Source organism: Falco naumanni, chromosome 1 (assembly GCF_017639655.2).
Source record: "Falco naumanni isolate bFalNau1 chromosome 1, bFalNau1.pat, whole genome shotgun sequence".
Classification (NCBI taxonomy): Eukaryota; Metazoa; Chordata; class Aves; order Falconiformes; family Falconidae; genus Falco; species Falco naumanni.
In genome coordinates, this window is record NC_054054.1 from 66,303,398 (window position 1) to 66,318,019 (window position 14,622).

Genomic DNA, 14,622 nt, shown 5'->3' on the forward strand with positions numbered 1-14,622 from the left:
TTACATCAAAATGTAGTAATACCAGACAGTAAAAGCTAGGCCAGCAGAGGTGGTGTAAACATCACTGTTTGCTAAGTTACGAAGGGAGGGGGAAAAAAATATGTGCTGAGCTGTGCTAAGAATTTGGCTTCTTTACCTATATCTTTGTATCGGTAAGAAGTATTTGAAAAATCTGGCCCTGCTTGTTTATTTCAACTATGATGAGCATCCAATGTTTTCCTAGAAATTCATACAACTAGCTCACCATTGGAGTCACTCTAACGTTTTGTAGCTGGAAACCGGTAAGAAACCAACAAACATAAATAACAATAAAAAAGCACCTTTTGCCTTCAAGTGCAATATTGATAATAATGTTTTTTTAGCTCCTCTCTGGGTGGAGAGACATTTACCTCATAATGCCTAATTATAAAGCCTGCAGTCAATTATTAACACTTACATTATGTTGCAAAGCTCATTGAGAAGACAAAAGGAGCAACCAACTTGTTCAAGCACAGTGCCGGAAGCAATTCAGTTGGCATGTTCTCAGTGCACTGAGTTTTGCTGTGAGTCACACAGCTGTTCTGCAAGGCGCCTGTCTATATCTCTGTTTGCCTTTTTACAAGGCACCTAGAAAAAAAGTACAAGCCCCAAGTGGGCAAAATTTTATCCATTGCTTCCAGTTGAACCAACCTGTATATACATGGAGAAACAAGTCTTCTGCACCCACACTGCAAGTCCTCAATAGTATGTCTATACAGCTTTGAATTTTAGCATATTTTATAAAATATCATGACTACGCAGCCGATGTACTCTCCTACCCACCCACTGCTGAAGGAAAAAGGTCAGTGACACCTGTCAATAAATTCAGTGTTGTATTCACCAGGGTAGGGGCACTGCTTTGCTTTAAGATCTGCCAGATACGGTGCCCTGACCATGTGTTCCACACTGTGAACTGAAACACAAGTACTAAAGAAAAAAATGACAGCAATGGAGAAAACTTCAAAATAAAGGGAATTTTTAAGAACAGAAAGCAGGTCTGTCTGGCAACAGACCTGGGAACCCATCATGCAGATCAAGACAGGTGAGATTAAGTGCACAATAACCAGGACTCAAAACCAAGATCCCAAATCCAGAGCACACGTGTTTGTAAACCTGAACTAACTGACACTATTTTCAGATAAGCTGAGCCCACAGTAGATCCCATCAAAAAGAGGAAGCACTTTGGGTTACACGGTACTGCTGAAAATCAGGCTGCTTACTGGTTTACCTCATTAGGGGCTTCCCTTCATTTCTTACTAGCTTGACATTTTGGCCTGGTCAATAGCATAGCTGTTCACGTTGTGCCAGCCAACATGTTGCAAGCCCTGCCTTGAAGCAATCTCTTGAAAGGCACGAGAGACAATTTTGCTGCCCTGCTCATTTACTAGTTGCCCTAGTTGTTTGCACTACCAAGAAAAAGCATCAATTAGTAACAATTAAATTGTCATATCTTGTCCCAGCCACATACAGCTGCAAAAATAGTTGTTTGTGCCACATTTAGGAAAACAGTGTTCAGGCTTCCACTGTAAACAAGAACAAGTTCAACTTGAACATGCGTTGCCTACCTGTAAAATGAAAGTTGCTATTTAATTGAAGTTCACCTAACTTAAAAGAAAAAACTAATATTTAAATTAAAATCACAGCAATCAAGGTTTAGGGACTCCATCTTTCAGAAGAAGGCTCTGTTCTCCAACTGGACAAGCAATTTTGCTAATAAAGTTATTTTGTATATTTGGAAAATGGAGTATCCTTAAAACATACTTAAAACATGGGTCTTAATTTCTGACTAATGAGAACAGTGACTTGCAGTTACTATTTAATATTGACAATCTGTCTAAATTTTTTTACTCCTCAACACATGTTTGAGGAAATGTGGAAAGAAAGGAAGAGTAAGCAAGAGCAGGAAAGCATCTGTTTTGGTAGTTGTTTATATGCAAGAGCCAGTTAAGGCCAGGATTTCTAAGGGAGTTCAGTGCCCAAAGCCCATGGATCTATTTGGCAACCATCTGAACATTTGTAGGTTCACAGTTAACTGCAGAGTGAATGTGACCACTTACCTCTGAGGGATTCAGAGATTCCTACAGAAAAAATGTGTTTGCTTTGCCATGTCTCTAAATAGTATCAGTGCCACTGTATCAGAAGAACTAATCTTGCATCCACCGCCTCATTTCATTTTAGCCACAGAGATCAGTGTGTATATTAAAAAGAAATTAAGAGGTAGAACTCTCAGTGACATAAATGGACCAGACATCATATTGAAGTAGTTCAAGCAAAGCAAACAAGTGCCTTATTAGGGGATATTATGCATTTTCAGTGTGGAAAGGGCCAGAGATGGCTGCAAAAATTAAAGATGAGAAATCCATTTTAAAAATCTGATACAGCTTTACCCAATTACATAGTTTTTCACAGGTGTTGATTCCCACAAGAAACTCAATTTTCTCTAAAGGGTTCCACCCTTGATTTTCTATATGTCATAATATAACTGCTGGCTTCAAAAACAAACCGCATGTTCTATCTTCTATTATATCAAGTTCCCACAGCATGCTTGTATAAGGTTTTTTTTTCCACTGAGAGAAGGCACGATAGAGATTATCTTAAAAGGGGTATTAAGGGAGGAGATGATTTAAACATTAAAAAAAATTGGAAAAGTATGTGCTTCAGTATTAATAATACATTCTTGGATATGCATTTGAAGCACAGCTTTGTGAAATGCACCAGGGAGCAGAGGAAGCATTTTTCCCACTGCCTTTTTTTAACATTTTAATAACAACTTGCTCAAAAAGAGAGAGAATTACAAAATTCTCAGCTGCATCAGAAACAGGGGGCTCACCTAGTTCAGTGTTATTTAGGGTAACAACAATGCATGCAGGCAAAACAAGGATCTCTGGCAAGTTCCAGTAGGTCACCAGTCTGGACAGCTGAGAGGAATGTCACAGAGTGTATCTGTCCTGCAGTGCAGGCAGAGGTGGGGATAATGGCTCTACTCTGATACTCTTATTACATTAAAGACCATGAAGGCCTGAGGTACGGGGGTGATATGGGAATGAGAGCAGCAAACAGCAGACAGTCATGTTCCATAAACTGTAGCCAAAAGGAAATGCAGGAGTTTCCTGAAAGATGGCAGAACATGAGCTTTGGGCTCAGCAGGAAAGTTATGCTCTTGTGTCGTTATGTAGTACACACAACCCAAAACATCTCTCCACTAACCTTCCAACATTCTCACCGCTCTCCCAACAGGAATTACCTCCCTAGAGTTATGTACCCTTGTAGAAAGGAGTAGCAAAACATGGCTTAGATACAGGTGATGCAATTCTCATTCCTTCAGCAGGGGAGAGTAACCTGGTAGAGACAAGACAAAGGCTTTGTACCTCTAATTGCCCCTGTTGCCCAGCCCTTCCCTGCCTACTTATGTCCACTGGACCTGTCCTCACATCCCTGACTTCACCCTCCACCATCAACCACATCTTAATTCTGTCCATGAGGACAGGCAGAGATGCAGACTCCACTGCATACTTACAGCAACTCCATCTGAGCATCCTGCAGCCCAAAGAGGGCTCTGTATGAGGAACTATGTACCAGATGTGTAGCATGTATCCTAGCTGACACAGTTTTTATTTTCCTCCTGACCTACACTCATGACCTGCAATCAAGGTGTTACTACAGTAGGGGCAGCCCAAATCACTTGCAGCCTCTGCAGACAAGGCAGAGAAAGGGAAAAACAAGAATTGGGTGATGAAATTAATTAAATCAACTTATCTGGGTCATCTAAGAAGTCAGGCCAGAATGATTTCCTGCTTAATTCCTTCGTCACAAGCATGTCCTTGCAAAATATTAATTTAAAAATACATTTCAGTTCCTCCCATTTCAGTCAGCCTCTCTAGACTGTTGCAAATGCTGAAATGTACCATCTTGTGCCAAACTAATGTCCTCAAAGTGGAGGAACCTCAGATCTCTAGTGTATTTCCCAATGTATAGATGCATGTCCTGTTCCACTCCCCCAAGCTGCTGTTGTAGCTGGTAAAGTACAAAAACCCCAGACTGCTAAGTACATTTATTCCAGATGAAACATTCCTCAGTCATCCAGGTCAGACATTCATCTACAAGTCTCCCACAGAAGACTCGATAAAGAAACAAGAATGTGTCTCCCAGGTTCTGTACTTTGTACTTGTAAGAGCTTTAGCAAGACCCAGATGCCAGATAAATAGAAACAGTAACAGTTGACTTGTTGACTCATTGCTCATGGTCAAAACCCTTGGCAGTGCAACAGGTGGGAATACTTCCTACTCACTTCGAACAGTGCCAGTAATCTTGCAACCAGTTTCTTTCTGACATCAGAAGTATATTCCCAAAAATACATTTTGGGAAACTTCCAACTTACCTGATAAAGGCAAATAGTCTGGCAAGCTGCTCTACACTTTGCTTAATAGGGATCCAGGCTGTGAGGTGACTGTATTTCTAACCAAGAACCCCTGCGGAAAAAAATTCAGCCTTGTAGATCTCTTCGGTGCCAGAACTACACAAAGGACAAACTGTGACACCTTCTTCTTTCAGTGCCAGTAGAAGAGCAAGTCCTAACGTGGGTGTTTCCAAGTCACACAACTTTGATATCTCATTTTGCTGGCCCTTGCACTGCTGTTCAGAGAAAACAGGACTTAGTTTGCTTGATTCTCCACAAAAAATATTTGGGCTTTCAGTGGCATTTGTACACAAGTGCAGAGACCTCTATCATTCCTATTTTCAATCAAAGCTATAGCAGATGCCTGAAGATTCCACTGTCCTTGACCAGGGGACTATGAAGTCTAACTAAATAAGAAAGCAGAGACTTCAGTAATAACACATCTGAAGATACCCCGATACAAATGTATTTTTACAGCCCTATGTAAAGAACATCTACTGTTTAGCAATGATACAAAGCAAAGACTGTATTATTTTGTTTTCCTTTGAGTTTTGCACACTTGCTATTTTTTCACACCTGTATGATCAAGCTTCTCTTTTTGGGGGAAAAAAAAACCAAACCAAAAACCAACCACCAAAACCAAAACCAAATTGAAGCAATGAAACATTGTTAGTTAATATTTTATCCCCTATCCTCAGAATGAAAAGGCAAAGCAAGTTCTACCCCTGACCTGGCAGACTACTTGGCTTTGTACTGCTGCCCTAAACTGCAGCTGAAGATCTTAAGTGTTGCACTCAATTTGCAGGAATTTGTTGGAGCTGATCCTCAAAGCAAATACTTTTGAGTGAAGTGCAAGCTGAGACATGGTGTTGAACAAGATGATTACATCCAGGGAGGAAGACTTAAGGAGATTCTCCTTATCAGACCCTGCTAACATGCAAATAAGTAAATGTAAGTAAGCACATGACTTGGATTTGTTCAACTAGTTAGCTATGCTTACTTAGCTAAACTAAGATATACAGTGCCCCCAGATTAGAATCTTTCAATAAGGTGATTACAATGAGCAGGTTAATGATTTTACAAGCCATTATAAAAATGTTCTCAGTTTGCCTCCAGATAAACAAGGTTTCCAGCTGGCAAAACCATCCAAGCTACAACGAAGCAAGATTTAGAAAGGTGCTGCAGAGCATGGGAAAAATCTAGTGCTTCGTAGCTTTCCTTGGTTTAAACACTAATGTTGGATAGGCTATTCCAGTACGAGAGACAAGTGGGAAATGCAAAACCTAGAAACTTCTCTGGACTTCCAGGATCTGTTGAAAATTGTCACTTCTCCTGGATGTGAGGAAGACGAGTTTTATAAATTGAGACCAGCATCTCCTCTAAAAGCACAGGAGTGCTCTGTCCTACACTCTTCACTTGAGTCAGCCTAGTTTTCTTAAATAGCAGCACCAACGGGAGCTTGCCTAAGCATCATAGCACTGCTGAAATCCTATTTGCAAAGAAAGATCTAAATGGAACCTTTTATTGTTGTCTCCTAGAAATGGCAAGGTATTGTTTATGTTCCTTTGTGTCACTTCTAATGGTTGCACAATGCTAGTCCTGTAGTAAGTAGTAGACCTGTGTAGTCAGTGTTTTATGGTTAGGCTGGGAGAGCCAAGGAAAGCAACACCAAGTTTATCATGCAACTTCAATAAAGTGACACAGAGATGTCATCTTTTACTGAGACCAAATATTTAATGAAAAAATTGTGAACAATTATATCACTGATTTATTTTTTTTTTAAAGCTAGCAACTAGTGCATTACAGTAACAGTCCTGGTGCAGTTCAAGGTCAACTAAAACAGAGTTTTACCATACATTTACCAGACCGAATAAAAGCAGCTAATCAGGTAACTCGATGAGAAGATCACAGTCCTTTTCTAACAAGCATTTTTATATGGCTTCCAATTTTATCCTTTATGTAAGGCACCAAAGTAAACTGAAGCTTCAAAATTCACTAAATCATAACATGAATGTCTTTAAAAAGAAACCCCCAAAATTCTTTGAATTTCTCTAGTTGATGCCCACATACTATTTCCATCTGGAAAAAATGACATAGGCACTTTGCTGAACAGGAACTACTGGCATATGAAAAACACCGCCGAGCAATGGTGATTCTTTGCCCAAAGGGATGTCACCTGTCACCCTGAGCCATTCCAATGGGGAAGACTGGTTGGCCCATCAAGAAACAATGGGTGTGTGACAGCTCATATTTTGAGTTTCACTGCATTGTTGCAATGCAGTGTGCCCTGTTCAAGCACCACAAGGCAGAACAAGAGGTTGCTCCTGGTCATTTCTGAGTGGGATGAGGTCTGGATCCATCCAGCATGGAATCTGGCCCAGGCTTCCTGTTCTTTCAACACAGCTGTCTGGCCTCTGCAGATCTCTGCTGGCTTGAGTAGTTGTGTGGAACAGCAACCAGCAAGTACCCACCCATATGCTGTACCATCACCCTTGTGCTTAGGAGTAAGCGGAAGGTTTGCAAAAAAAAAAAAAAAAAAACGGAGCAAGTAACTGCCTCTTCCTTTCAACTAGCAAAACATTCTTGAAAAGTCTGACACCCAGACAAAATGCTGAATATCTATGACTGAAGCCAAATCAGAGACAAGAGCCTAAGCCTGCACAAAAATTCTCTAAACAGATCAGAAACGTAGAAAAGGAGGAAAATTCGCCTTTCAGTGCCTGTTTGGTAATTCACTAAATCAAAAAGATAGTGCTGTTAATTTTCATATCCTGCATATGCAGGTCTGCTTTGCAAAGAAGGGGCTGGAACCCCAAGCTGAGAAGTCACGTAAGTAAGAACTTTTTCCCTTGCTTTCCCCTTTTCCCTGGGGAATTTTCAAGCATTTTGATCATCCCATCAAATATTATTTTTTCAGTGCATTGGCTGTTTTCCCGCTGTCATTCAAGCATCATTTCTGTAGTTTCAGGTTCCTCAGAGAAGCAAACATCTAGGGAATATATTTGTGTCACTGTGTATTTAATCACTGTAGTGAGGCTCCTACTCTTTATCCTGATAGTAGCATAAGGTTGCTACTGCAGTTTGGAGGGAGGCTAAGGCTGTACTGTGAGGCCACAGAGCAACTGCTCCTGTTCAGCCATACTTAAGACATATTTAAAAGACTTACGTGGGGTTTACACACTGCCACTGATTTTGTTCTAACTTAATGAGCAGGAGAGACCATCATTCAGTAACAGCCATCATAAGAAGGGAAAAACCAAGTCCCATCAATCAGAAAAAGACAAAAACTACCTTTAAGAGAGATGTAATATACTTACTTGAGATGACAGAAGATCTGACATTTATTCGCAGGGGCCCTGTGTATTTTTTCAGGCCCCTCCGTAAGATCCTTTCAATTCTTTCTCGCAATGCTTCTCTAGAATCCGTGGAGGAGAACCAGAATGTGAGCAAAGCCTCTGCCATCACACCATCAGCATCTGGGCTACAAACCAACGAAACAGCCTGGTTACCTTCAGCCCATTTCTGCATTTCTTAGTTTCTATCTTAGCTCCTCTAGCAAGGACTATGTAACATAAAGGATTAGATACATTTTTGAACATTTTGTACATATTTGAGAGAAGGAATTGCCAAAAGAAATCCAAGCAAATGCTGAGTGATTAAACACATCTTGGGCCAGAGGAAGGCATGGTGCTTTCTGTGAACAAATGGGCAGACCAGTATTATAATGGAGTCTAAAAAGCAGTCACTGATGACATGCTTGGGACACAAGAACAGGAGGGAATGAACTGATCTGAATGCAATGAAAAACTAGATATACAGCACTTTAGAAACAGGCAGATGGTTAATGGTATCTAGAGCAGGGGTCCTCAAACTACGGCCCGCGGGCCGGATACAGCCCCCCAGGGTCCTCAATTCGGCCCCCGGTATTTACAGAACCGCCCCGCTCCCCCCCCGCCGGGGGTCTGGGGGGGGAAACCAAGCAGCCGCAGATGACTGCCTGCCACTTCATCTGCATGCCGGCCCCCTGTTTAAAAAGTTTGAGGACCCCTGATCTAGACAGAGACCTTTTCAGGGCCCTGTACATACAAAGAATAAAAAATTCCAATCATCATCAAAAAGGTACTTGAGCAAAGGGGAGAGACCACACAACCCAATTCCACCACTGCAACCTCTTGGGAGAATGTGACTAATAACCTCACATTATGCAACAATAAATGAAACTCGGCAGCATATCCACAATCTACTTATCACAGTCCAAGAGATGGACCACAAAAGGGGCCTTTAACATCCCACTGAAAAGTACAAGCAGCAACCAGTCTGGGACATAAAATTCCACAGTTCTGATGTAAGATCAGAGGAAAGAAAAGGAAGAAAAATCTTCTAACAGGCTGAAGTTACACGTAGTAGTATTTATTTTTCCTGAAAGCATCACAGTGCAAGAGACTGAATGCTAAATGGCAAACACCTACAACTACAGAAGTGTCTAACCTGGCATAGTAAATCTTGCTCTGCGCTTGCAGATGGCTTATCCCTGGTCATTACAGAGGGAAGATAAGAGAACTGAGAACCTTCTCTCCTGTGCCTCCTCCTACCTGAGCCAAGAAACACTGACACAACCCACAACAGTTGGAATCACAGTTACTTCATACAGGGAGGAGATAAAAGCAGGTTGCTCTGTCTTAAGCATCATACTGATAGGAAAGGAAAAGAGAAGATCTTCCAGTTATATCTCACTGTCTTTGGAATTTTTAATTATATAGAGGAAAAATAAGAAAATTAAAAATAGGAGCCAAGTAGCTTACACAGGACTCGTGCCATCAGGCTCTGATCTTCGAAAGGGACATGCACCAGTATGAAAGAGACATTCCTGCTATCATCAGTGGAGGGCAAATAAAAAGCCATGCGTTATGAGCACACCAAGGCATGCTGAGTGTTTCGTAGCCGAGCGGAAAGACACGTTCCTTGCCTGAAGGATCTCATAATTAAGACTGAGTAGCTAGATGTAAAGTTTCCAACAGGCTGTTTTTTCCCTCTGTGCCAACTTCAGCATGATTGCTACTCTGTTTATTTTCCAGATATTATCTGATCCATCTGTGGGTGTTGCTCTGCATTTCTGAGGTGTTCCCTCACCTCTCCCCCCACTCCTCTTCCTGTGCTGTGCCACACTGGAATTAACATCTCAACTCTTGCAAGCACACCACACCTCTTGAAACCCTCAGGTAAGTACAGCCCACCTTGAATCACTCACTATATAGAAAAGGTCCAGAACCAAAGACTCTAGTCGAGATTTGTTTTGTCTTTCTTAGTAAGCAGTGGGCATTAATACTAATGTATTCAAGTGCATTAATAGTAAATAATTGTTTATATTGAGCCAAAAAATATGCACAGTACTTTCCAAGCAAATTCACAACATCGACCCTGCTTAAAAGAGTTTGCAGCCTGAGCATTGAAAGAAGCATAAAACTTGTATATTTGAAAAAGCAAACAAGCTTCAGTGCATACAAATCTTGCATTCAATGCTGCAAACACCACAGCAAATACCTCAGTCTGTCCTTGGGAACAAGAAGTAATGATCGGCCCCTCAGATCCTTAAATCACCTTATCTACACCTACAACGCTCCAGTCAGTATCAAAAAAGTATTCCTAAAGCTACATTCAAATAACTACTTGTAAATGGGATTAAGCTAAAGTAGAGCAGGAGGCAGGATGTCACAAACTGTAGAAGAACAAGAAATACATTCACAAGAATAAGATCTTGAGGTTGCTATCATTAGTTTTGTAGCTTTAGCACATGATTATTAAGACTTTCAAGATTTACTTACAATGCTATGGGCTCTGTCACTTAGGAACAAGACCTTAGTGTTACAACAGACACTTCTATAAGAAAAGTAATTTTCAGCACTCAATGGTGGTCAAAAATCAAACTTCAAGTATTACTGGCAAATGAACAGAGAATAAAAGAGGGAAAAAAATTTGCTCAATGATAATCCCAACCACAAGTCTGACCCCTTCATCTCAAACAGCAAGGACAACAGACCCAAAAGAGACATGGAACAGGGTGACAATGTGACAAGGAAGTTTCTGCAAAGAATGCCTGAGCAGGCTGGGACCTGCAACTGAAAAAAAGAGCAGCACTCATGCAGTACAGGAGAGAAAAGGGATAAGATGGGAGTGTCTGACACCTCTAATTGCATGCAAAGGAGGGATAGAGGTCAACTTTTCACCACCTCTTCCAGCACAAGAACTAGGGGCCATTCAATAATCCAAAGAAGGTGGCTCTTCACAAGTAACTCCCTACACTAAAGGACTGAGGTGCATGAATTTCAGGAGTCCAGGGGAGACTGGACAAGTCCTTGGAAAATAACTCCGCTGGAGGCTGCTGCAACCGCTCCAGGAAATCCCAAGTGGTAAACAGCTGGAGGTAGGGAGCATACCAAGAAGCAGTTATCATACACATCTCTTGTGCTGCTGCTGTTCCCTAGGCACCTACTTGTGCCCATTCTTAGAGGTGCAACAAGTAGGATCTTCTGAATGAGCACAGCCATGATTCAGTTTTACTTTACAAGCACAGTAGCAATACTAGAAGTAAAATGACATCTGCATTACAGTGAATGAAATAGTTTTGAAAAAGGTTGTTTTTTTTTTTTTTTTAGATAACTCAAATTATATCTGCTTTATTAGCTAAAGCTTGCTCCAGATCTGAACGCAAACTTGGATAGAATTTGGACTAACTGAAGTTTATCTTCTGCATCAAGATCCAAAGAAGGTCATGGTTCACAATAAGATTACGGTCAGGTGGGGATTATGCTCCAGTTTTACACAAAATACACTTTACTGAATCAGATCAAATGGCGCTCTAGCTGGGCTTGGTGTACATTTCATCTGAGCTGTGTGCATTTATTATAATCTCACATACCTCACTCTGATTAAGCGTGAACGGATGTATTTTTTCCTTAAAATGGAATTGTAAAATGTCTTGTCGATCTGTTGAAAAAAGAAAAATATAAGATAACAACAAAAAAGGAGGGAAACTGATATATTGCTCAATGGAGCATTCAGAAAAAAGCATTCAGTTATAAACGCACAGCTACAGAGCCAAGAAATGTAATCCAGCCCAGCCTCTGGATAACATTTGCCACAGAAGTCTCCTAAACTGTTTCCTAGTTGGCCTAAGGCACATCATAAAAAATTAACACATTTTTCTAAATGTCCTATGACTACATCAGTGTGCCAGTATAGTGCTGTCCTGTCCACTCCCAGGTGTAATGAGGGATATTTATAAGCATCCTTGAAACACACTGCTGCAATCCTCCAAAGCACAGCCTCCTAAAGATGGCCTACAGAAAGGGTATAGCATGCTGTGCTCTGCACTGCACTGCACCTCCTCTTTTAAGTGTCCTTTCTGATACGGCACTTATCCTTGTTCTACAGAAATTTATAGCAAAACTACTAGTGATTTCAAATTATAACACCTCAGACACCCTTGTGATTTGCCACGTGTTGAGGGAATTGTCAAGCAACTCTCATCAGAAATCTAGGACTCATATGGAATCAATCCCCAAATGGCATCTTTGCTAATGCCTGCTTAACCACATCCTGCTTTAGGCTGAATGTTGTCTCAGGATTGCATGATGAGTCTGAGACAGCACAGTGTGATATAACATGGCATGAAATTCTGCCAGGAATCACTCAGGATCACTGAAGTATTGAGAAATGGCAAACTCACTAGTGAGTTATGCAGTTCCTCCTATCAGCAAGACCTAGTAAAATGAATGTATCCTGTAAACATCAAACACATGACAGGAAAAACTACATAGAAATGCTCTATAAAATCCTGCAAGTTGCCTTTTTTTGCAGTTTTCAGTCCATAAAGGCTGTCTGATTTAGCCGTCTCCAGATTTTCTGTCTTCCAAAGGAAAGAAAAAAAAAAAAAAAAGATTCTCAAGCATCTAGTACATTGAAATCTTTCAGATACAGAAGCAAACATGTAGGCATGAAATCTGGGGGTGATTCCTCCCAAAGAACACAAAGCCCCTCTTTCCAGCCTGTCATAAGGTGAAGCCTCATGTCATTACCCATTGTGACTGAAACAGAATAATTTCAAGATGAGAACTGCACATTTTATTATTTTAAGCATACATTAGTAAGGAAAAAGAAAAGTTTTAATGGTGATGCATTGAGATGTCCTTTTACCTTGCTGTTACTGGCAGTTACCTGGAATTACTTAGGCCTTTGGAACAGACAAAATTCTATGGAATAGAAATATATCAACTGCAACAAGCTACTGTATATATGCAGAATGGGCTTTATCCTGTCACTTTGCAGATTGCCAGCTGCTACCACTGCATTTTACAAGGCATACAGTTAGAAATCAGGAATAAAGCATTTTGTTTCCTATAACTCTGCAGCCTGTTCCACCACCACCTTCCTTGTTTATTGGAAATATTTGTCCTCAGACAAAAAGTTGGGTGTTTTTTGGCTTTGGTGGGTTTCTTTTGTTTTTCTTTTTAATGATAACGTTTGCTCATAGATTTTGTCACAGCGTTAACTGCTTCACTGATGATTGTGTAAGTAGAAGCATGTAGTTAAGCAGCACTGCCAGATTTGTGGCATGCAATGGCATGTGCTGGCTTTCGTTGCACTGCCTCTGAGAACTTTTGAGATCTTCGGGACAGGGACTTCTTTGCAGAGTACTTTGCAAATAAAAGAGAGCCTTGAGCTGGGCTGAGGTACACCTCAAGCTTCTACATTGCTAAGAAGTAAAGCAAAAGTAAGCTGACTCTAAGTTTGGGACTGAAGAGGGCAAGAATTCACAATCCCTTGCAAGGGAGACTTAAGTTAATATGACATTCGTCAATCCTTTATCTCCTCCTAGTAGCTGTGTTTTCAAGCTATCTGCACTGTCTCAGCTCAGAGATTGCCAGTGGTTTTGCTACACTTTCCATCTGCATTTCTGTACCATATACAGGGATCCTTAATTCTGTCACCCATTCTCTTCTGTCTTTGCTACGGCCTGAGCAGCTCATGTGGTTATTTGTCTGTACTGCCAACATATTCAGCTTTCTCCTTTTCTCCTCACCCTGGACCACTTAGATATTCTGTACAGTCTGATAAAGAACACCACATGCTGCAGCAAAGACAAGTATTTCCAGTGCCATCTGACAAAACACAATGCTTCTTTTAAAAATAATCTAAAGAGTGCAAATGCAACTGAACTATCAGCAAAAGAAATTATTTTCAGAAAATTTGATCCAAAAGGGACGTTAGTTATTTTTATGGAGATAACAGTAAGCATATGATTTAAAATCATACCAAAACTACTGGATTTCTGTCTTCCATTCTATTTCACGATTTTATATCTGAATGAGAAAGTAGCCACTTTTCTCTTTCTGTTGCACGCTGTTAATAACTTACTATTATCTGCCTTACTATTATCAATAGACAAAACAACAACAGGAGAGTGGTTTTGTTTCCTGTGATCCTTGCAGGGCCTTTAATGCCTTCAAACTTGACCTAGTATTTTTTACTTTTGTAATCTGCTGTATCTTATCAGTGAAGACTTGCTAGGCAAACTTCTGCACTGCAGCCCCTATCTCTCACCTGCTGATGAATTTGTTTGGTAGATATGAATCTGTCCTAAATCTCCTCTTTCCTTCAACAATGACTTTGGTAACCTGGATTATTACCAGTAATCTTTATATTCATATAGAGTTTATGTAAGAGAAAAAGATGTAGCAAGATGCCTTCAGATAATAACTTTCAAAGATTAATGTTCTGTCTCATATTTTTACTGTTTGTCTTCTCATTGGCCTTCCTACATGACCCGTGACACAACCTACTAAAATATTCATAATTTCAGAATGACCCAATATGCCTTGCTTCCCTGGGACCCCAAAATCCCCCAAGCTCTGGAAGTAGGTCACATGCAACAGGTGCATTGCTCCGATGTAGGATGGGGCTGACATGAACTACGCTTGCCCAGATGTGTAGCTGGGTTGCCTGTCAGCCCTTGCTTTCTCCCACCACACACCGCTTTGCCACTCCATGCAGGGTAACAGGATTTATCAAAAAGGTTATCTTAAATCTAGTTTGACAGAATGTTCTTCTGGAATATTTGCTGAACTTACTGCATTACTTGCGTGGGATGTTCAAAAGCATTCAGTAGGTTTAGGAGCACAAATCCTCTTGTTGCTCAATACTATTGCTCT

At 40.6% G+C, this 14,622-nt stretch overlaps 1 protein-coding gene across 1 annotated transcript in view; it reads right to left on the reverse strand.

Annotated features, from left to right (window-relative positions):
- The window catches only part of LOC121082723 (transmembrane protease serine 11E-like), a 41,541-nt gene that overhangs the window by 8,638 nt on the left and 18,281 nt on the right, over window positions 1-14,622 (reverse strand). Inside the window, exons 4-5 of the mRNA XM_040582389.1 lie at window positions 11,331-11,398; window positions 7,732-7,895 (exon numbers count right to left, since the gene is read on the reverse strand). Of these exons, the coding sequence (XP_040438323.1) occupies window positions 7,732-7,895; window positions 11,331-11,398 (232 nt within the window). The remainder of the gene's footprint in view (window positions 1-7,731; window positions 7,896-11,330; window positions 11,399-14,622) is intronic.